The 23,482-nt window shown below is 35.3% G+C and overlaps 3 protein-coding genes across 3 annotated transcripts in view; 2 read left to right on the plus strand and 1 right to left on the minus strand.

Annotated features, from left to right (window-relative positions):
* LOC135687481 (structural maintenance of chromosomes protein 5) overlaps positions 1 to 4,574 on the plus strand; it is a 32,218-nt gene extending 27,644 nt beyond the window's left edge. The window contains exons 33-34 of the mRNA XM_065204048.2: positions 522 to 2,779; positions 4,094 to 4,574. Of these exons, the coding sequence (XP_065060120.2) occupies positions 522 to 650 (129 nt within the window). The 3' untranslated portion in view covers positions 651 to 2,779; positions 4,094 to 4,574. The remainder of the gene's footprint in view (positions 1 to 521; positions 2,780 to 4,093) is intronic.
* A 464-nt stretch (positions 4,575 to 5,038) lies between these two features.
* LOC135687498 (uncharacterized) lies at positions 5,039 to 7,218 on the minus strand. The gene is made up of 3 exons (XM_065204071.2): positions 7,071 to 7,218; positions 6,384 to 6,574; positions 5,039 to 5,424 (listed from the first exon to the last, which is right to left on the minus strand). Exons 1-3 carry the CDS (start codon positions 7,111 to 7,113, stop codon positions 5,164 to 5,166), a joined length of 495 nt encoding a protein of 164 aa, XP_065060143.1. The 5' UTR covers positions 7,114 to 7,218; the 3' UTR covers positions 5,039 to 5,163.
* Positions 7,219 to 7,926: 708 nt separating this feature from the next.
* LOC135687480 (focadhesin) overlaps positions 7,927 to 23,482 on the plus strand; it is a 36,665-nt gene continuing 21,109 nt past the window's right edge. The window contains exons 1-17 of the mRNA XM_065204047.2: positions 7,927 to 8,058; positions 10,690 to 10,761; positions 11,052 to 11,209; positions 11,454 to 11,555; positions 14,121 to 14,231; positions 14,810 to 15,011; positions 15,595 to 15,673; positions 16,390 to 16,520; positions 16,717 to 16,804; positions 17,168 to 17,370; positions 17,820 to 17,911; positions 19,004 to 19,172; positions 20,002 to 20,106; positions 20,450 to 20,551; positions 21,074 to 21,201; positions 21,893 to 22,040; positions 22,859 to 22,993. Coding sequence (XP_065060119.2) covers positions 7,999 to 8,058; positions 10,690 to 10,761; positions 11,052 to 11,209; positions 11,454 to 11,555; positions 14,121 to 14,231; positions 14,810 to 15,011; positions 15,595 to 15,673; positions 16,390 to 16,520; positions 16,717 to 16,804; positions 17,168 to 17,370; positions 17,820 to 17,911; positions 19,004 to 19,172; positions 20,002 to 20,106; positions 20,450 to 20,551; positions 21,074 to 21,201; positions 21,893 to 22,040; positions 22,859 to 22,993 — 2,085 coding nt within the window. The 5' untranslated portion in view covers positions 7,927 to 7,998. The remainder of the gene's footprint in view (positions 8,059 to 10,689; positions 10,762 to 11,051; positions 11,210 to 11,453; positions 11,556 to 14,120; positions 14,232 to 14,809; positions 15,012 to 15,594; positions 15,674 to 16,389; positions 16,521 to 16,716; positions 16,805 to 17,167; positions 17,371 to 17,819; positions 17,912 to 19,003; positions 19,173 to 20,001; positions 20,107 to 20,449; positions 20,552 to 21,073; positions 21,202 to 21,892; positions 22,041 to 22,858; positions 22,994 to 23,482) is intronic.

A 23,482-nucleotide genomic window follows, 5' to 3' on the forward strand; every position in this document is an offset into this window, starting at 1 on the left:
CTATGAAAAAATCGCATAAATGTTGAAAATCTAAGGTATCAATGTGTGTCCAGTCGTTCCCCTAGATGCTCCAATTCTCCGTCTCTCTTCCATTTCTTTGCTCAAATTCGTGTGGTCAGGGCACCCAGGGTAGCCCTTTCCCTGGAAAACTATCCCCCCTCCCCAAATTTCATTCATTTGTAACAAATTTTTTCTTGAACATTAAAAAAGGCTTAGTATTAGAGAGATTAGAGTTCAACACTCCAATTTAAGTTGAACGATTTTTTCCAGTGGGCTCCAGCCCAATAATGCTGAAATGATTATGCACCAATAACTTTGAGTTTCAAAATGTGAATCACGATTTATGATTTCTAAGGAAATTTTTTTTGCGAAAAGTATTTCACTAACGCCAATAGATTTTTGAAATTTCAGATTCTCTGGTTTGATGAAATTTTTTCTGTCTCCTGTGATATGTATTATAATTTTATTCTATTAGTCTGCTATTAAAACTTCACTGTGATTTCTCACTTTGTTTGCCCTAGCTGTTGCCTGACTTGAAGTACACAGAGAGAATGACTATCCTTCCAATTCTGAATGGCCACTGGCTGCCACCACATTCGCAATTCAAACTCAAGGATTTGATCAGGAAAAAGAGACTAGCACACGGGTAAAACCCCGTCTTTTAATGCACTGTATAGTGGTCTGTATATATTGTAAACATTGCATTATTCATGAAACATGTAGTCAAAAATATTACCTAGGGTATGTTCTAGTTTGAGCTTGCGCTGGGTAGCATGCTCACTTTTGTCACATAAATAATGTGTTTCACATATTATTTCTCGTGTTAGAAATGAAAATGTTTTGTTGAGTATTTGTGTTTGATAGTTGGGTTCATTAGAGAATTTAAACGATTGGCCGTCGTATTGTGAAAATTAGCAATTATAATCTCAAACTAGCTTTACTGATAATAATTAACCTAGGAATTTATATGCTAATTGATTTGTATGGTTATGTATTATTCAATTATGGTTAGTTCTGTTTCACTCATAGATAAGTTCTGTTCAGGTTTTAATGAAAAGTAGAAATAATATTTCAAAAGTAGAAATGCATTTTTGGTTGTCTTCTATCGTCATCGCCTTGTAAAATTTGAATTTCCATCACTGCAGTGCTGCATTCATAGCTTGAAAAGAACGAGAACAGGGGCCGTTGCAAAAATATATCACAGAAAACTAATGCAGTATCCTTGCCTGTGGATCGAAATTTGCTCGCGTTTCTGATTGGCCTATTTCGATCCACAACTGGGTATATATGTTTCCTAGCGTAGAGTTTTCGATCTATGCTCTGACGTTTTAGAGTGTCAGACGAAAAGCTTTAGTTTACTCAAATGTTTGCTTTTTTCAAAGCCATTAACAATATATTACCCAACATTTTTATGCAATTTTTACCCCCCCCCCCTGCTTAGTGGCGTAGTGACTCGGGAAGATAGTCCCCCAAAGTACCAGATTTGACAGAAAATTTCGGAATTTTGGTTGGTCAGTTCTATCCTTATCCCTCCAAATATAACTTCAACTGTGCCCTAGCCTGTGCTCCAGACCCCTAACTTGAAAGTAGTGGGGGGTCTGGAACACAGGCTACTGTGCCCCTGCCTTTTTTGCGGAGGCCATTCAGGAAAATATGAATATTTAGGAAATTTTTTCAGCAAATTTTAGGCAAAAAGATTATTGTTATTTTGGGTTTCCTTTTAATGGTTGTTTTTGGGAAATTTAGCACGAATTTGTAAATTCTCACGGCCCCCAGTCTCACCCATAAATGTCTTGGAAAAGTTTCATGAGACGTGGGGCAAAACTGGAGGATAAACCTGAGGATACGCAAATTTTATAGACCATGCCCTTTAGAATATATCTTGCAATCGCCCCCAGGCATACTTTTGTTAAGTTGATTAATTCCATTCTTTGAGGGCCTGAGACAATTTGTCCCTGTCATCTCAACGGGGGCCCGGCCCCTTCGTGCCACGTCTAGACGTTTTTCAGAATTGGGGAAATGGGAAATGTTATTTTTTATCTTGGTTTAATGCATGTAGTATCAATTGATTAAACTAAGGTGCTCCAAAAGCTAACACTGTTTTTGTTATTGTGGCGATGGTAACTAACAACTGCTCGGTATATCCTAGAATACCAGTGACGTAATTGTATCGTGGAAAAGAGGCCATTGGCAATTGGCCAATCATATCCTTGGTATACTTATCACCCAATGCTGTGAAGCCGCCGTACGTCTTTTGTTGATGTTAACCAATCAAAAACTTATTTGCATACGTAGATGTTAAAAATAGAAAGTATTGCACCACAGCCACTATAAATTTAATGACGAATAGAAGGGAGACCTGGTCACAGTTCACAGAAGTAGGAAGGGCTAGTGAAAGTGAGATTAGAGACTTAAGGCAGCTACAAAGCCAAAAAAAGTTCCTGCAGCTTGTGCTTCAGTCCAGGCCTTCCTGGATTGGAAAGAAGAGGTTGGATCCACAACTTCGTTTGAGTTCCCGGCGTTTAGGCCCGTGGAGCTCCCAAACGACAGGCACAGAGCCTTTCGGTTGTCCCAGTTAGCATCATTACGGACGCCAGTTCTTCCGTTCATATTACGAAGGAAGTAAAATGGCAACGAGTCAAAAATTACTCGAAAACACAAAATCTTTCTCAGAAAGATGTGTGGAGCATAGAGAACCAGGGCCGTTTAGGCCTTGGTGTGGAGGAGGTAGCGGACAGAGTCGCCCTGATTTGCCCGACGACGTCAGTTGAGAACCAAGGTACAATCTTGTACATTTATGATATTTCCTAATGTAGAATTGTGTTGAAATAGGGTTCTATTGGCTAAATTTATCAACTTTTTTTAATCAAACCGCTCAAAAGTTTGTTTCCAATCCGGATTTTACCTTGCTAGTCTATATCTTATATTTTGTTTAATATATCTTCGTTTTTTGCATATCAATGTGCTTTTGTTAAACGTAAATTTAATGTTTCTTAATTTATGTGCTCTGGTCTTCAGATATTTGCTGGCTTGGTGATTATTCTGATAACAGTCTGTTGGATGATACTCTTGAAGAACTGAAATCTTCAGCATCTCACGATGTTTGCCATGAGCCAGGAAGATTTGATCAACACAACGGTTTCAATATGTCAGACTTCACCGATCTCAACAGATTACTAAGTTCTAATGCTGAACCTCTAAATGACACAGTGTTTGAAGAGCTCAGTGGCTACAACTTTGAAATCAATGCTGATGAAGATCATGATGATGTCTTTCTTGAAACTGTTTTGGGTGGAAAATCTCTTCTATTAGCTCAAGAGACATTCAAAGTGGAACCCCCAGAAAATTATGGTGATGTTTTTCCTGAAACTGTTTTTGATGGAAAACCTCTTCAATTAGCTCAAGAGACATGCAAAATGGAAACCTTGGAAATTGGCCAAGGAACATTTGCTGATTGTACTGACACCAGATGTGTCTTATCTGATACAACTGTTGTCATGACAACCAGCAGTTCCTTAGGTGACCTGATGGAAATTTCAGGAATTCCTACTGAACTTGAACATATAGACTTTCCTGATAATCAAAATGTGAAAAGAAAAAGGAAGGCACCATCTGAAGACGATCTGGCAGCAAGTAAGAACTCTCCAAGTGTGTCTGACTTAGATTCTGTTGACACTTCTTCAGTCTACAGCTCATGTGCATCATCACCAGAAGACAAAGTTTCCATTCGCAGACAGAAGAACAATGAAGCCTCAAAAATTTCAAGAGCAAACAAAAGAGCCAAGCAGAAACAAATGTTTAAGAGGGAGAAAGAGCTTGAAAAAGACAATGCACGATTAAGAAACTTAATTGATAACATGGAAAAAGAGGCAAAGACTCTTCGAGCAATTCTTGTTAACAAACTGAGCAGCATACCTAACTAAGCTCTTTAGGTTATCCATTTTACCCTATGTTGATTTCTCTCCATAGGTAGTAACAAGGTTGAGTCATATGTTCTTTTAATTTGACAACTAACCAGATAGTCTCTGAGGTAGTAAGTTTCATAGTAAATTTCTTTTTAACTGTCATTGTAATCAATTTGCTGTTTTTAAAGGTTTGTGGCAGCAGCTGCAAATAAAGATCGCCTTGAAGAAAAAGGGAAAATGCTAGAAAGTATCAAATATCAATTTCTGGTTAGAATATTTGTTGGATTTTGAGCACATACATGTATATAATATTTTCTCTATTTTCCTTTCTGTATGTTTAGGTATTGTTGACAAAACATTTTTAATTATGAATGGTATGTCAAATATCCTTTTACAGTAACTCTGACTTGGCATCATTATTGTAACTGTGTCAATTTATTAGCATTGATGATTTTAACCAGTTATTGTATGGTATCTTATTTCCATATGTTTGTATATATACTGCAGAATTTTCAGAAATTTTAATGGAATTTTTGAATACTTACATTTTTGAGACCTCACCTTGCACACTTGTTTTACCTAGTAGTTAAATAACACTTAGTGTATTGTTGTATTAATACACTAATACAATAGTCTATTGTATCAATCATGAGATTTTAAAGCTTTTGAGATTGAAGATTTTCTTCTTATGTATTTCTTTGTCAGATGATGTGGGATTTCATACACTAGTCAATTCTTGATTGCTTTCATACTTCCAATGCTTTAATTGAAAGATTTTGTGATATCAAGTTTTTACCAAAAAAAATCCGTTTATAATTTTGAATTTGAAAAAAAAACTACACGAGAAAGGTACTATTCATTAATGGGAGGTACCCTTTTTTGCCTACGCATTCTTTCAAGTTAGTTGTGTTGCTGTTTCTTAAACAACTTAGCAGTATTTGCTCTTGAACCCAAACTGCTGTAAAATGCAGTGAGATGTTATGGAATTTTTGCTTAAATATTAAATATAGGGGATATAAACAGGATTAGGAAAACAATGCTCAATGCTGAAATGTCCCAGCAGCCAGTCAACAAAACATTGTCATTAAGAGAACAAACATGAAAGAGAAATGCTTCACTAAGCAGACAATCGGTGACATACCTACACATTGTATGTTACAGATGGTTTACAAGTGACAAAATTTACAATGAAACACTTAAATGCAATAAGATGCAATAAAACAATTAATTTATACATGCTACTACATATATAGTTAGACTAATGTACTCTAACAAGGGGTATGTGCTTCATTGCAATGCATTGGTCACAAACCCATTCTGCATTATCTTCATTAGTAAGTAAAGCATAAGCATCATTGCCCATTCCTGTGCAAATCCTGTGGTACCAATAAGTGCAACCAGCTTCACAAAGAATTGCTTCATCATTGTCATTCACTTCTTTGCCACAAGAACCACACGGGAAAAGAACATGTTCATTTGCTTCTGGTCTCACTTGTGCTTCAAAGTGAACTTTTTGAGCCTGAAATATTTGAAAAAATATGCTAGAGCATATCAAATAATCAAAAAATTCAAACTGCATTTTTTATCAACATTCGAATGTATTATTTTCCAATGCACTGTAAATAAATCCTTTAGTTCAATGATGCTAGGTAAACATGAAAGCATTAATTGAATTAAAAGAAACTTTCTTATTGAACAGGATTCAGTAGATTGAGACTTTGGAGAACGCAGCTTGTTAAAAAACTTGATAATAAGTATCACAACAAATAAAAAAAGGAAAATTTTGAAACAGTCAACAACTTCTTGTCATAGATCTGATAATTTTTGTCGGTTAATTCAATTCAATTATCAAAATGCAAGAGCTTATATCTCACAAACTGTAAACAATATCCAAAAACAAATAACGAATTCATGATCAGCAGGTTCAACTCCTTTAGGGTCAAGCCAATAAAATGCAAGTGCAAAATTTGGCTGGGGAGGTCCTTTAACAAAAATGACACAGCAAATTGCATTTATTTAGAAGTCAAAAATCTTATTATCAAGTCAAAAAAGAAGTTTACTTTAACTGAAAGTATGTTACATTTAAAAAATGAGTATGCTATAAGCAGGGTGCTTTAGTGCAGACCATTTGCCAGGACCAAGTACATCAGTATGTCATATCTGGAAGTTTATTATAACCAGGTACATTATAATAGGATGAAACTGTATCACTTTATATTGTGAAAAACTTTATTTCATGAGCAAGGGTAATAACTATGGGTAGGACAGATCTATTTTCTATCATCCTTTCTAAAAGAGGTTACTTAATGTTAAACCTGTTTCTTTAAGATAATATCCAGCATTCATCACATTATCTTAGAAACACACAAGATAATCCTACACAAAACGGCATATGTAAAATACATATAACTGTATCTTAATACCTTCATACCCAAAAATAACTTTTGGCTATCTTTAAATATCATTTGACTAACATACCTTACTGTTGACAAACTTCTCTTTCCTTCCAGTTTTCAGTTTATTTTTTAAATTCTCTTTCTTCAACTTCTTTTTTCCTTGTCCATTCTTTAGCTGCAGGAGTTTATCATTGCCAATCTTTTTCTTTTTGATTTTCTTTTTGTCTTTCAACAAATTTTTCAGGGGTTTGTGTCCATTGATGTCATCAGAATCTACAAAATTTATTTTTTTGATACACTCATAAATCCTGATTATTTGAGTTTAATGAAAACTCTGTTATATCTAAAAACATTGATAGCAACCAACATAAGAATTCTTGTCAAAAATCAATCAGACCCAAAGAGAAATAAACAGAAATTAAAAACTAGACTTTTTAAAGCTCTCTATAAATAATTTGGTCAAGGACAAAATTTCTGGGTAATTTGTGAACCAAGGAAAGAACACCAATTACAAATACATTTTGTCCTTCGTATCCAGACAAAGCATAAAAAATTCTGCTATAATCTATGCAGAATCGAATCTTCTATACCTGGTGACAAAACGAAGGCCGCGCAAGTGTAATGGCCTACTTTTTGCAGCCCATTCTCCAGAAATTCGCTCAACTTATCACTCGACTTGAGCGGCCACCGTGAATGTTTGCAAAGGAGCATACACAAAAAGCTAAAGCTAGGATATAGCTCAGTTTAACAACAATGATTCTTCAGATACCTTTTTTCTTTCCTTTGATGTTTTCCTTTTTCATCTTTGGCATATCGAAGAAACCTACATTAGTTGTTTCTTTCCCAAAGAACCTTACAAAACACAAACAATATCGACAACATCAACAGCAATCTATTCTCGTTTTCATCCAGCCTCGTAAGCAATTTTTTGCAAGTTTTGTACGTTGAAAAGTAACTGGGCTTGGGTTGGCTTGGGGAGGGTTGTAATTTGTAAATACAAGAGTACAGACCAATAAGCGGGTTTGTTTACAAAATGTCATTAGCCAGTCACCTGCTTCCATTTCGAGTATGATTCCTCAATGTTTCTAACAAAAAACACAGTTGCTGTGAAGCAAAACCTAACCCCATACTTTTTCCCGGGTAAAAATTTTGGTTTTCATACAAAAAAGATTTTTCAAACTTAGTTTCTAGAGTAATTATTTGGTTCAAATCTAGAAGCCCTGAGCAGGCCCCTCCATACTTTTGAGTGATGTCGTGAAATCGTGAAATCTCGATTTTTTTATGCCTTATTTCGTGAATAGAGATTCCTACGTGAAGCGTGAAACATGAGTTTTTCTTGCTTGATGTCGTGAAAAGGCTTTAACTATCCGTGAATGAAATTTTGAATAATAATTTAAAGAATTGTCTCAATTTTGTGCGTAATGAACCAATAATAATTAAATCTCAAATTAGTATTCAATGTTTGAAAGTAGTGTTGTAGTCCTTCAAACAGGGCTCTGATGAGCAATAGCTGATATTACATTTATTGTTTGCGTGAGCATTAAAATCCAATTTTGCAGTGTGCAAATGCATGAATCACAACCACTTAGGGGTTGGGGGGGGGCATGCAAGTCCAGCAGCAAGACGAGGGGATTCCCGGAATTGGATCTAATTGCCTCGTTTGGAATCGAGAAGTGGCGGTAAAGGTTTCATGCAAAATGGCGTCTGGCTCCTGTCAGGATGACGATGAAACAGCAATCAATATCTTCATTAGCAAGGTAATTATTTAGAGCTTCGATCGTAAAATTTGATGTCACTCATAATGAAAACTAGCAACTTCAGCATTCAGTTTAACATACATATAAATTTTGGGTACATATAGTTTTTTAGATCAGACAGGGTTCCCTCCCTTGCCAGACTGGAAACTTTGTCGCGCGCCGCGATATATTGCCCGCTCATTCAAATTTTCTATCCGCGCACTTCTGTATTTTGGCCGCGCAAAGTCACCATTTGAATACATTTCACATTGGCAGCTCGAATTTTCTCTCCCGAACAGGAGAATTTTTCGTTTAAATGGCTATTTCATGACCAAAAAGGCTTAGGCGGTTTTTTCTGATCAAATATTTGAATTCTGCATGTCATAAAACGGGGGTTTATTGAAAATATATGCATGTCAGCGTTTGAAATCGCGAGCTATTGGAGAGTTTAGTTTTTAATGACGTCATTCGTGAGATGTAGCTGTTGTTCATGCCCTCTCTTTGGTGGCAGTACTACTAAGTCAGAGAAAACTACTAACGTTACTGTGTAAAGTATGTGTGTGCTTTTATTTTCAGTTTAATAAAGTTTCAGATAATATACTGTCTGTGAGGTAATCTCTATATTTACCTTTAACGAATCAATGCTTCCACATTGTTGCAATGAAATAAATAAGTTGTTCAAAATTCTTGATCCATACATTTAGAAATTATGAAAAATTATCCTAGATAATAAGTTATGCATTAGTTTAATAAAAATATACGAAAATATACAAAAATGGTTTAGCCAAAGCTCTGTCTTGATAGTCATCCTAATCCAAGAGTAGGGATCAGAAAGCTGATGAAACGGTGGTAACTGAAGGAGGGAGTGTCAAAAATTCATATATTTTTGTAACTGTCATGGTTTGCATGACCCCTAAAAATATATCAAATGTAAAGTAAACATTAAACTACCAGAATATAGACTTCACCTGAACCTTTTATAACAGTAGAGTATGACGTCACTAAAACTTCAAATGCAAATTCTGAACGAGTTTCCTCATCAAGGTGGACATAATCTTGTACTGACTGGTTTTTAAATAACTATCAATTATGTACATTTTCTTACCTTTGTCAATTTCTGCTGCTTAATTTATATCCTTAGGCCCTACACACAAATGTGCACAATTGAAGTGCTTAAAAAGTACACAAAAACAAAAGTACACACTTGCACACTTGAATTTTGCTCTTGCATATCCAAGATATTTTTGGAAACTGCTGTACTCTGTAGCTTGGTCACTGTTTACTTTTTAACACTAAAAAGATGCATGATGTACTGTACCAAACTGGAAACTTTGTTTCTTGTGTGGACAAGAAACTGTCCGTTTGGCATCATGTGCATTCAGAACTTTGCTGCGCTTGTGTGGAATGGCAAGACAGGACCAGTGCTTTTAAGAATTTTTGTGCAGACAAAAAGGAAAGGCATGTTCAGTCCTGGTAATATTGGGCATCTGATTGCTTGCCCATGCTTCCATACATGTCAAAACTCTAAAAAAGGCATGGCACCAGGGCCTAAAAGACTTGTCTCCTTTTTGTTTAATTATTTTTTCAAGAAATGTCTTCTAAAATTCTTTCAAAATTTGTTTTTGTTTCTACCTAGCATGCAAAGGTAGTTTTTAGGACACTGAGAAGCTTATTCTTATTGAGCAGTGTCCTGGTCCTTCCTCTCGATGTGACCACACCTCATGATTCCTACGCCTGGAATTACAGAGAGCTGGCAACTCTCCTCACCCTGGGGGAAAGTTTGGTCATGCAAGGGGCTCGAACCGCTGACCCTCGGGTCTGTAGTCAGCGCCTCTAACAACTGAGCCATCCTTGCACCCAATTTGATTTTGAAAATTATTTGGTTTATAAAAACTTTCAAATAGTGATACACCCCTTCAAACACATATATTTCAGTTTAAAAGCCATCAAGTCTTCATAAAAAGAGAAAAAGGGTCTCTATTTTATGGACTGAGGCCATTGTATGCCTTAAAGAACAAGTGACACGCTTTTAGCACCAAATTTTTTTTTCTTTTAACTTAAAGTAAAATGCTGTATGAGAGTGTTGCTGAAATATTTTTCCTTTCTGATTTCATTTTCCTACTTAAAACCTTTTTCAAATTATGGCGGGAAATGAATCACATAACACCGTGACATATATTGTGATAATTTGTTATTGCTGCTACTGGTATACAGTGCAATATTAACGTTTACAACATGCTTCTATCTGGACCTGTCGCGCCGTGTTTCGTAAACTCTCTATTAATGACAGAAAAATTCTGAGTTATCACAATGTATGTCATAGGGTCACTTGATAAAAAGCAAAATCGTGCCTCATGTGCCCCCTGATTAGAATTTTTTGTTCTAAACCAGGAAAAACTAGGCTTGCAACTACCAGCATGCCAACAAATTTTACATTATCAGAACTTCATGTGGATCAGAGATTTATGTGCTAAGGCAATATAATGCTTCAACATTTCCTGTCTGAGTATTGTAATTTTAAAAAAAGGTTTGATTTACTTTGGTTGTTACTGTTAGAACATATATAGGCACCTGCATTTAGGTCTACTTATTGTCATATTCCTCAAACCCTGTAATTTATTCATCTTGTTTATATTTGTGATTTTTTCGCAGAACCTATGGAAGGATTACAATGCCACTTTAGAAATTAGCAAGCAAGGGAAATTAGTAGAAAATCCTGATCAGGTATGGTGGAAGATTTGTATTTAGAAACTATATTATTTTGGTAGCAGATGGAGAAAACTAACCTTCTGCTTCTTCCAGCTGTTGTTTTAGATATCCATCTATCTATTGTTCTTGAAAATTAGATATGAGTTTTAAGACGGCTTGGTATTTTAAAAAATAAGTTAACTTTGTTAAGTTGATGGCCTAAGAAATTTCTCATTCTGTTTGATGAGTTTATTTGATAAATTGACATACTGCTTTCTGTGATATTGAACTTGTAAATTTTAATTTGTCTTTTTTATGAATTTTAGGTCAAAGAAATCACTCATCTGCTGGAATATTGTGGTGATAAACATTGTTTTGATGCAAACATCACAAGTTTCAAGCTACTTTTAAAACTTGTCGTAAAAAGCATAATTCCAAAAGACTATCTGCTGAAAAAGATATTAATTCTTTCAGCAACCAAAAAGTATGTTTTCTTAAAAAACCTACATTTAAAAAGCCTTTAAATTGGAATTTTATTCAAATATTGGGCTGGTTTTTTATTCATGTTCTTGTGTAACATCTGCTTTAATCTGTTCATTACTTATCTACCTCGAAAAATTTACCTTGATATAATTTTTTCACAGTCACGTTTTCTTACTGATTTGCAAAGTATAATATATTAATTCAAATGATAGAATAAATTGTGTTGTATTTATATTGTTTTGTAGGAATCCCTCCTTAGTAGTTTCATCTCTCTGGGAAATTATTATCTGGGAAATTGAAAATCAACTCAAGAAGACAGAAGAATTCCACTGTCCTTATAAAATAAGGTGATGAGAAGTCTTTATTACTATCTAATTATCTAACTATTTCAAGGGCAGCTAAGCCCAATTAAAGTGCTATCAGTCCAATAACAGTTTGTTCACAACTTTCACTTGTAGAAAAATTGTTGTAAACTTTCTTGTTTACCATTTTTTTAAGTTTATCATGCTTGCTTTTAAATTACCTTTAATCTATTGATCGTAGACAGTTCCTTGTGGTATTTGTTTTGACTTGAAAATGGCATAAAAACAATTGAGAGAAGTTGCCTTTGTATTTAGAATGTCTTTCAGTTACATCAGTCCTCCAAAACAAAAGATAAAACTGTCAACCCAAATGTAAAAGCAATGCCTAATGTTTGGAACTTTGCGCCCATCAGAGGTAATCTGTCTGAAAAACACCTGAAAGAAATAACTTACTCGCTGTTTAAATTCAAAAGATTGAGCTACATCTTCATGTTTAAACGTCTTGCAGAACTTCATATCTTCAGTTAATTTTTAATGAAAACTTTTCATGTACTAGTATTTCTAGAAGCCATTTTGGAATAAAACCTCACTCTTATTTTTAGTTAAGCTGTTCCTCTAAAGTCAACTCAATTCTATATGGTGGATTTTGCCATCTTCTTTTGGTGTCATGGCATCAAATGCCATAGACGGATCATGGTGGTGCACCCTCCTTCCATCTTCTATCTCTTGCAAACTTGCCTAGTTACTTTTCATCGCTAACACCCAAATTCTTTATCATCCAGTCTAACATCTTCAACCCTTGTCTTCCTCTTGCTCGCTTCTCTGCCATCTCAGCTTCTGTAATCTTTCTTTCTATTCCTTTTCTCTTCTCAACCCAATGAAACCCCATTGCCTCCTCTTGACTGTGTTCAACAGCTGTCTATCCATGAAATTATCTCTATTCTTCTCGAAAACCACATTTCTACCACTTCAAGCTTTTTTTCTATGTTCCTACTTATTGTCCATGACTTGCATCCATACAATGGCACTAACCAGATCTAACCATTATGCGAACACTTTCTAAAATCCACTCCTATCTTCCTTGTATACTTGAATTCCCTAATGCCCATAAAGGTTGTCTTTGCCTGGCTAATTCTGCTTTTATTATCTATATCTGATCTCCCATCTGATGTTATACATTTGCCTAAGTAGACGAATTTACTTAATCGCTCTATTCGCACTCCATTAACCTGCATACTGCACTCAGTAAATCTTGCGTTCTTGCTTGCAACCATCACATATTTTTCACAATTTATCTTCAAACCACCTTCTTTCTTTCTGTGGTTACAATGTGCAACAGTCTCTGTAGCTTTTCCTCACTGTCTGCAACCTATGGTGCATGATCTGCGTATTGTAAGCTATCAAGGTTAGTCTCTTCTAGATTGACTTCATCATGTGTCTTGATTTTACTGAGAGCTCTGGTGATAGAATGCAGCCCCGTCTTACTCCTCTCTGTTTCTTCTCACTCATTAAATTGACCCTAAATCTTGATTGCAGCTTTTTTATCATAATACAAGTTCCTTATTTATCTAAAACCTTTCCTGTTAATCTCTAACCTTTCTTTCCTTTTGCTTTTTCGATAAATTTTCTATCATCAATCTCAGGTACTAAATTGCATTCCTTGCTCCCTTTAAAGTTTGTATCCAAACTGTTTACCCAACATCCTTTCTTTGGTGGTACTCTTATCACGATTGAAAATTTCTCTGTGTGTTTTGTAATCTATTGTTGCTGACTTCTTTGACAAGGCAATAAAAATTGATTCAAGAATTTCATCAGGAATGTTCTTGGAATCATACCGATTATGACCAATTTCAGGTATCTTGTCAAGCCCGAAATTTCCTAAAGCTTACATCAGCTCACATGCTATCTTGTAATTTTCTGCTGCTCTGCCTTTTTTCATTTTTTCCATGGCGTCTATAATTTCTTCTTTTGTTAAGGGTTGCCCAGACGTTTTCTCCCAATTGCTGGTTTTCTTTTTTATCTGTTACCCTGCTGAAGATTTTCCATGATGTGATTTATCTGAAAGACACCTGAAAGAAATAGTGAATTTTCCAATTTTTAAATATCCCACCTATGAAGCAATTTAATTTATTTTAATGAGTTATTTGTTGTTTTTAAAGTTTACTTAAGTTGACTAAATTTTCTTGCCATGCAGTAAACCTTGATTTTATCAGGTCATAGACAAGAAGCAACAAGTTATTAGTTACCAATTTCTAAGAAATGACATCTTTTATTCTCGTCATATAATATATCAAATCAACCCCTCATCTATTTTGACTTTCTGTGAGTTTCAAGGCATAAATCTGGGTCTTACAATTTTACCCATCAAAAGAAATGATTACTACTAAAGAAATGATTAAATGTAATATATTTTGTAGCAATTGGCCAATGGTAAGAATGATTCATGCCACTGCTAGATTTAGGGCTTATGCCTTTAAGATTACAAACATACTATTTTGGGTTGTTTTACACAATCTTTTTAACTGTGCTTTTTAATTGTTTGTTTTGGATTTGAATTTGGTAAATTTTGCTTTTGGCGTGTTTTTAATCAATTGAATCCTCGAACTACAGGACCCAAATGCATCCTTTCATAGCAGTCATTCAGCAGAGACCAGAAGCATGTGATTATATTATTGATGCAATCAAGTATCAATATCTTTTGGCAATTGAATCATCATCCAAGCAAGTTCCAAAATTATATAATTTATTCACATATAACATTCTTTATTGTCATTATATAGCTTTCATTGATTTTGCCTTTGAGTTTGATAGCCTATTCATGCTACCCACTTCAAAAGTACACACCAATCAAGGTGCATATTCTTGTTGAATCTTTTCTTCAACAGCTTTGACAATAACTATTTTGACGCTAGCCCACCTATCTTGAAATACTAACAATACATTGCATGTGATTGATCTTATACCTTTTGGTTTTCTTTAGCATTACAAATTTATTGAAAATTACTTTTAACTGATCTGTCATATAGATCTCAGCATACAGGGGCGTTGCCAAAGGGGATGGTATTGGGGGGGGGCGCTGAACCTCCCTCCGCATTTTGTACGCCGGCACATAAAATGTTTTTGCTGGGCAAAAGAAGAAATATCTAAGTTTCACGTTTAATGTCATTATCAGGCAACTGTGTAAGCATTCATATTTAGATGAATAGACTCGAACAAAATATTGCATGTTGTTATTTTTTAGTTAATTGCATGACACCGAAATTCGGCTTAAAGAAAACATTCTTTTTATCTGTCTACAGAATCCTGCAGCATCTTATATCATCAATAAAACCATTTATCACATTCGTGCTGCTTGACCCAGATCGGACTTCAAGATTCAGGGATGCTCGCACATTGTTCACTTGCTTTGCTGAAATCGTTAAGACATTACACGACAGTGGACATAAAGAAGAAGCGATAAACATTGCAGAATTCCTGTTCTTGATAGTACAATTCAGAAAGGTACAGAGTTTGCTTGGTATGATAACACCTAACATCTACTTAGGCTAATGTCTTTTTCATTATCAGTGTGATCTCACGAGAGTTCATCATCTTTCTAGAATCCCCAGTAATTTGTCTGGGCATTAAGACCCTTGGCACAGTTACAAGTGCTTTTTCCATCTTAATCTACTCACTACAATTATGAAACAGGTCACTAGTTTCTGGAAAATTTAATTTAATTATAGAGACATGACAATTCATTGTTGTAGTAATATGATTCATATTATTTGTAATGATATGATATACTGTTTTTTAGTATTGAGATGAGATTTGATAATAGCAAAGTTATCTTTATCACATAACTGATCTATGAATTATGCTTTGTTTAATCTTAAGAGCACTTCTGTTCATTTGGATTTATGTTTCTTTTTTTTCTTGAGCATACTACGGGCTTAGCTTTCTTTTCTCCTTAAATTTCCCCTCTCTTTTAAGCCACAATATACCTGTCTTATCATCATACCTTCTTAGTGCCACATTTACAGTCTGTTTAATGCTTTGCAATACCAATTGTGTGTTATACCTTCATGTATTTTTTTGTTTACAGACAGCAGATGATTTTATCTATGACAACACAATTTTAACAGAACAATTGGCTTTGTGCTTGCTTGGCTTTCAAAGTGACGGTATGGCTTGATTTCTTTCTAAGCACTGTCATAAATCCTAAGTGCCAAGTTTTTTCAAATAATTGTAAACCGTGTTTTTTGCCCTCAACCTTGGAGTTTTACTTCTTAACAAGAATCCTGCTGAACACTGTAGCAGCCATGTTCCCCCTGGCTCACCTGATCCTCTTCTCGCAGGGTCCTGATTTACATTTTTGCTTATAACACCACTGAAAAGAACAAAGAACAACCACGGAGAGACATTGAAGAAAATGGAAATAGTGTTTAGTTTCAACGAGAGTTACATGGACGTATGATTATTGTAAGAAGCTTAAATTGGCCGCAACATTCAACATTCTGTCTATGGAGGTTAGATATCACAGGGAGAAAACCTTTAAAGAAGGAAAAATAAGAATATTCCACAGTTTGAATAAATTTACTTAATTAAAGTTTTTTCTGGGCGCCACACATTGGCCGAGTGTGGGCAGTTTGAGGAGCCCCTTTTGATTAACTACATGCTTCTTAACTTTGCGGCTTAATTTATCTTCAAGTTGTTTCTGTAATTTCTGTGAAACGAGAAGTACGCTGAAATAGTTTTGATACAACTATAAGCCAAATTTTTGTCTTCAACCAGTTCTGCTCCATTCAAAGACCTGTATTAAGGCTTTAAACCTTTTGTTGAGTAACAAGGAGGTGTTGAAAAAACAGTTCTCGATGTGAATGTACATCTTTCATTTCAGAAAATGTGTCATTTCTCCTGAAAAAGATTGGTTATCATGCAATGTCACTGTGTCATAAACTTGTGGATGTCAAGAGGAACCTGATTGTGCATTTGAGCTTGCTTGAAAAGATATTTCTCAATTATCCAAAGGTTGAATATTTTCATGATTAAAGTTTGCTTTATATTTTCAACAGGAAAGCTCTGGTACAAGCACGATATCTCGTACCAATTGTCTCTCACTTTACATTCCATTTTATTGATGCGCGTTGAAAATTGAAATGATTTTTATTCTGAAAAATACAGCTGAAGCTTCTTGTTGATGCAATGCTATTTTTTAACTTTTTAGGGTTTTCTATCAGATGAATTTTTGTATCTTCTTGCTCTCCTGTTATACAAGAGTCCTGCAATTTATCACGAGAAAATTCTTAGACTGGGTAAGCTCTACCACGTTTTTAGACGTTTGAAGTTTATATTTGGTCAAGCTAGCAACCTATCCTGAGTTGCACCTATTGTTTTGTTTCCTCCGTTTCATCAAATATCAAACTTACTCAGGTCGGAAATAAATGGGGGGATATGGTTTAACAAGGGTCATTCAAAATCTTTAGTCGAAGGTTTTTGTCGATGGAAAAGGGGGCTAAAATAAGGAGTGGGGATAAAAATTCACATAAAGGGGGTATTATCGACTGCAGATATTTTCTTTTATACTAAGGAAATAATGTTCAGGCTTTGTACTGCTAATGCCATTGTAACACGTATATTTGCAGCTTCTTTCTAACTCCCTACTTTTTTATACTCAGGACTCCACGTGATTCCGTGTTGTGTTGCATTACGTCATCCATCCCAATCTTTATCCGTTTTGAAGGCTTTCGTCCTTCCTTTGTTCACAATAATAGCAGATCAAAACGAAGAAAAAGATAGAAGTACTTGCCAGAAAATAGCTCATAATCTTTTAATGAATATTCGATGTTGCTATTTATCATCCAAAAATTCTGAAGATGAGGTATTTATTTTGAATCCTTTTTTCATTGCTTTTTGCTCTGTTATCTCAATCTATCAGTACGCTGGCTTCTGTTAGCTTACGATGGCTTAAACTCTTAGATGTACTTTTGCAAGCTTTATTGGTTTTTGCTTTAACTATATTTTTCTCATTGACTGGAAAAATCACTACAAAAACCAAAACATTCTAGCCATGATCCAAACCTTTAATTTACTTCAATATGATATAGAAAGCTTTCTTACAACATTTTCTTTGTATAAGGAAGACATTCTTGAAACCTGACAAGATATTCTGCATTTCAATGAGAACATAAAGTAACTAAATATAACGCATGTTAGTATCAATAAATTACAACAAATTGTTTTGCATATCAATATGAAAAATAACATGGAAATAGTTTATATCATGTAAAATATTTGCTAAAGAAACAATGTTTGCTTAAAATATTCCAGGGCGATGATAATAGATTTTTGGAATCCGAGTGCCTGGCAGACGAGCTTATGATTGCTAAACATCACTGCAGACTGTTAATAGAAATCAACAGGTGAATATACTTGTGTGCGTTTTAGAAGCCTATTTGTAAGGGTTCAGAGGTGTCTGATTCCAAATCAAGTGAAATTGCAATGTGGTCTTATTAAGCATATGTAAAAACTATGAACACGAAGCACTCAAAAGTGAATCCCAGTGAGGCATTGCCTGTTTCAAGTCCCAAAGTTTACGTACAAAATTTTAGCAAGAATTGTGTTGCAAGCTGCTGGTAAATTCTTCATTGTTGTGAATCCGATTACGAAGTTTATCCCTTCTATATTATCCAGATATACCGTTTTTTGGAAATAGTCAATATCCAGATTTCTGTAGGCCAAACCTTTTTTATATCACATTTAAGACCCCGTTCACTTTTTGTCACCGTTTATTGTTAGGATTTACCGAGTATTTTTATTACCCAGTAATTATAACCCTCATGGTTTATGTTAATCTCTAGCCTCGCTATTTTTACGTAGGTTTTTCTAAGTTTTTTGACCCCCAAGGAGCTTCCTTATTTAGATTTTGGTATGACTAACAGAAAGGCCAATCTTGCTGTTATCCAATAAACGAACGTTCGAAAGCCAAGAATACTTGACTGAAAGGCTTGAAACCTGAGTTTTATCGATTATGTTATTTGGGAAGACCAATGAGAAAGAAAATTGTATCACGCTGAAATAACTAATAGGAAGTCCATTTCGCTTGAAGTCTCCAAAATTCAATCTATTCTGGTTCCTGAAAATATGGTCGAATGCTGTTGTACTCATATTTCCTTTGTTTACAATGCTCAATACTGATCAATCTAAATATCAATCGAAACATTAAAGTCTTTTCAATTAAGAGTTTACCGTCAAAGTCTGCTAAATGTCATCAGGGCATTTTTACGTTACTAACCACGTGGAAAATGTTCCCTTTAGCCCTAATGGAATACTACAGTTTTTGCCAACAGTTTTCTCTATCTTTTTTGTAAGAACGAAGTCTAACTAAACCTTCTCAGCCTAAGTCTTATTAAAAATTTTACATGTTATCTGTAGTTTGTCCAGTAGCTTGGATTTAACGAATTTCAACTGCTAAAAGTTTTATGAAATTATCGCATATATTACTCTTTTCTCAGGTCAGAACCCTCTGCTAAAGAGTTCATCCATGCATTCAATGAAAGCAAAACACATTCTGACTCATTAATACTGATGCTCTCGACTCTGGTTGTAAATCCACAGAACAAAAACATATTATCAGATGTGCTTGCAACTATCACTACCTTTGGAATGACCAACCCAAAAATGGTTTCTAATTTTTTGAAGTATCTTTTTATACTAGCTGAAGTGATAATTGATAGTGTGAATTTGTCAAAGTGAGCACTGGGAATATGAGAAAGTTAAATAATTCATTTGACAATATTGTGTAATGATACGCACAATAACCAGAATAATAAGAAGAGAAACAAAGATTTTTCTCTAGCATTACTACAACTCGACTTTTCTCTTTTTCTCACGTTCATTTGCAGCGCTCCTCCACAATTTTACATATCCATTTGCCTCTTTTTTGAAGTTAATTTTGGCAGTATCGCATGACACTTGGACCGGGATAAAATGCAAATGCAAAATCTGTGTGCTAGCCCTTTAGTCATAAAATATTTTGTTTTACAATATAACCAACTGTCGTACAAACATCGTAGAGGGTAATAGCAGAAATGTTGCTTATTGCGAGAAATTTTGAAAATTTGCATATAGGTATAGGCTATCATTACTCTAAAGCTTAGGAATCATCTATCTGGGTTCCAGGTAACTCGATTTCAAAAGGGAGACAAAGCTGCTTTTTTAGATACAAGTTTGATAACGAAAATTTCAACATACTCTTTACAGGGCCCGTGCCACGAATTTGAAAGTAGGGGGCAAGGGTGGAAAAAGTAGGGGCCAAGGCTTCTTACCCCTTTTACTGCAGCAAATACTTGCTCCACATAAACGTGAGGGGGCCATAGCCACCCCCCTCCCGTTGGCGCGGGCCCTACTTGTTTTGATTTCCAATACAACTCTTCACTACATAGAGTATAGTATAGAGATTCTTGAACAAGCTTATTGTTGCTTTGATTTTAATGTCTTATGTTGGTTTTAGGCCATCAACTTTCTGCCATTGTTACTGCACACCTCAAACCAGTGCCGTCAATCGTCTATGAAGTTTATGATTCTTGAATCGCTACCATTGTTAGGCACAAACAAGGTCAGTTTACGTCCATTTTTATCCCATATTGGCATTTTAAAAGTGGAAAGAAATTTGGAATGGCCTCAGTTACTATAATTTTAATTGCCCCGATTATCGAATTATTGCTTCGAATGAATGCTCAAAATTGCCCTTAAAAAGACTTTGAAAATTGACAGTATTTAGGTCACTTTAAGGTTTATGTAGGAAGTATATGAAAGCATGTTCTTTGGTGTTGTTCTGCGGAAAATCTTTTTCGCATCTGAGCATAAGCTGATTTTCATTAAAAACAACCTTTTTTAGCATTTAATTCTCTCATTTCTACTTACAAAAAGTAGTTCTAAGATTTTCGATTCTTTTCTAGCTTTTGGTATCACCAGTTTTGAAAGCAATCCTAATGCTAGGCACATCGAATGCTGTTCTTCCTTTGGCAATCAGACTAACCAAAGATTTATGGAAGATTCAGGTGCCGAATTAATAGTTTCTTTTTAAAATGGTTGATTCCGTAATTATATGACCAATTGTGTATACCTCATTTTCCTGGAATTGTGTATACCTCAAGAGTTAGTAGGTTTCAAACAAATCGATAGAGTTTAAAGACTGGGGGCAAAATCTTGTTCTTGAAGAACCTTAACAAATGAAGGCCATTTGAGCTGTAATCCTGTTCAGAATTTGACTTAAAATCGTCGTATAAAAAAGCTCAAAATGTTACGAATGGATTTTTCATGATTAAGCAGAAATTCATCAACAGCTCTTAAAGCTTCGTTTATCCTGATACTTCAAATATTTTTCACCTGCCTATTATAAGACGTGATGATTCTTAATCTTCTTTTGAGAACGTCGCTCGTGCTTGCTCATTTTGAATTCTGTTTGATTTTTCCACTAGGCTACCGCAGTCTTTCATCAGCAGTAATTATCCACTGAAACCTCTTGAGTCGATAACGCTTTCTATTAAGATATTGCATGGATATTCTTTTCGTGTTTTTAGCCGAGGATCTTTCCATACCTCCAGCAGCTTCTTTCGAAACGAGTTGAGCTCAAAGATATGTCACAGGCAGTATGGGAGGAGCTAAACATCTCTAGAGTTTCAACTCTGTTAGAGATCTGTAAACTCAGGTACACATAACTGCTGGAAGAAATAGTTTTCTTGATATTTTTACTGCCCGGCATTTTCGGTTGCTTTAAGCAACTTAGTTCTATACGCTTTGCACAGTACGTTTGGCTGTAAAATATTATGGAACGTTGGTCCTAAAGAAGCGCTCATTCCAGTGCGACTGACGAGTCTTCCCTCCCTAACAGATAAATTGGATCAATTTCCTACAATATTCATTTATAATTTCCTCTGCTGTATCAGTAGCGACCGCCGTTGATGTCAAAAGAGCAAAGCGCCATTTTATAAGTTTCTTCTGATGGGAGAGGGCTGATTTCGTACATCTCATAGTAAGCCAATAATTGTTAAGTATTTTTATTTGTGTTTTTCTTTATGCATTAATGCAGCAAAGTTTAACCACAAAACAGAAACAAACCTTTAGATCAGGGGTGTCAATCTCAATTGCACAGGGGGCCAAAATTCAAAACACACTTTAGGTCGCGGGCCGATCAGGATAATCGTTTATTGAACACTCTATTTTAACACAATGATTTAAAATGATTTCGCGGGTCGGATATAACACGCCGGGTCGGATGCGGCCCGCGGGCCTTGAGTTTGACGCATATGGTTTAGGTGATTTCAAGGGGTGAACCCACCAGTGGGGAAGAGGGTAGTGATCATGTAAAAATTTTGATGTGAAATTTGACTTTCTTACAGACCTACACAACATGGCCCAGATGTAATTGGTTTGCTCGCAAGTATATTTAATGATTTTGAAAAAGGCCAGGTTTGTGCTCGTTCAGAGGTGGCTGACAGCATCGTGTACCTAGCACTTGAGGCTTTGAAGTTTCTATGTGAGGCAGAGGTAACTGCTATTTTAAACCATTTCGAGTTTGCATCATTTTTAAGCAATCGAGATATCTTGGGAGAAATCACCCGTTTTCATTTGGTCTTGTTTTGCATTAAGGAATCCCTCACGAAGCCAAAACAACCATCCACTGATATAATGTTTAAATCTTCAGTAAAATATTGGTGCTAGAAAACATGTAGAAATCATGAACCTTAAATGACAAGGATAAGGAACACTGCAACGCACCGATTATAGTCAACAAATAAGTTATAAATATTAAGCTGATATGTCGGTGATACTGAACTAAGAAAAATCTACTTAGGTGATATATTTGAAATTTACATTAGTTTGATATTTTGATATGACTGGTGGATGGTGAGGAGGTTTGATGCATCGCAGAGGCTGGGAATGATGGGGGTGGTTGTGAATGGAGAGAGTGATGGAAATTTGTAAAGGAAATGTGAATGAGGGTTGTGTGTGGCTGAGATTAAAATAATAATGTTAAAGTTTTTCAATGGAAATAATATGTAACGCAGTTGGGCTGCTAAAATTTTACACATTTCGAATTTTTCAGCGCCAGCAGATTGCTACTGGTAATGCCATCTATCATAGGTCTTATTGGGCTGTATTTGTTTTGTTTTCCTTTATTCTTCATCATACATTTATGATGTCAAACGAAAGATAGAAACGGAAGAGGGAACTACAAAATCTTTTTCCTTCAGTGACAAAAGCATGCAAATCATCTTCTTGTTTCAAAATGTGGTCCTAACGATCGTGGTTTTGTCAACCCTATAGACCAACAGCCCTGATAATAAGGATATAATTCTTTACAGGTATCTGATTTCCAAACAGCCTGGGCAGAAGTGTCTCCAAAAGTTCTCTCAAGTCAATCACCAATCGTTATCAAGGGTATCATTAGCTTTGTAAGCTTGGCACCTCGGGTTCTTGGAAGATCCACTGCCGATCTCGTAAGATTTTTGCGTCCTAATTCCTTTTAAATGCGGCCTTACACCAGATTATTGAATAACACCAGATTATTCAAAGGATAAACATTGTACATTTCGGTTGTCGAAAATATGTACTCGTGAAGTGAAAATATTCAACAACGTAAGAAAGCCATGTATGATCTAAATCTACCAAATGTTTCTTTGTGTTGTTCAAAAATTGTTTTGCCTTGCTTGATTGCCTTCCTGTCGAAAGAACAGCAGCTTTCCATTCTCAATCGGGGGTTATACGCCAAGTATTATTGATTTTGTTACCATTGTGGTATGATTCTTTTTATGTTGGGGGTTATTCCCCATTGTTTTGAAAATACCAGTCCGTATAATGGCAATGGGTAAACAACTCGAAGTTGCTAGTGCATAGTGAACTTTCTTCAATAAGAGCACCAAAAATACACTACCATCTTTTGGATGAGTAATTAAGTAGTTTACATTTAATAGGAGATATGCTGAATC

Source organism: Rhopilema esculentum, chromosome 20 (genome assembly GCF_057945365.1).
Source record: "Rhopilema esculentum isolate cy_ngs chromosome 20, ASM5794536v1, whole genome shotgun sequence".
Lineage (NCBI taxonomy): Eukaryota > Metazoa > Cnidaria > Scyphozoa > Rhizostomeae > Rhizostomatidae > Rhopilema > Rhopilema esculentum.

Coding starts and splice junctions, on each gene's coding strand:
- LOC135687498 (XM_065204071.2), bottom strand. CDS start 7,113: ATGCCAAAGATGAAAAAGGAAAACATCAAAGGAAAGAAAAAAG. Junction 6,575..7,070: donor CATCAAAGGAAAGAAAAAAG/GTATCTGAAGAA, acceptor TAAATTTTGTAG/ATTCTGATGACATCAATGGA. Junction 5,425..6,383: donor AGAAGTTTGTCAACAGTAAG/GTATGTTAGTCA, acceptor CAAATATTTCAG/GCTCAAAAAGTTCACTTTGA.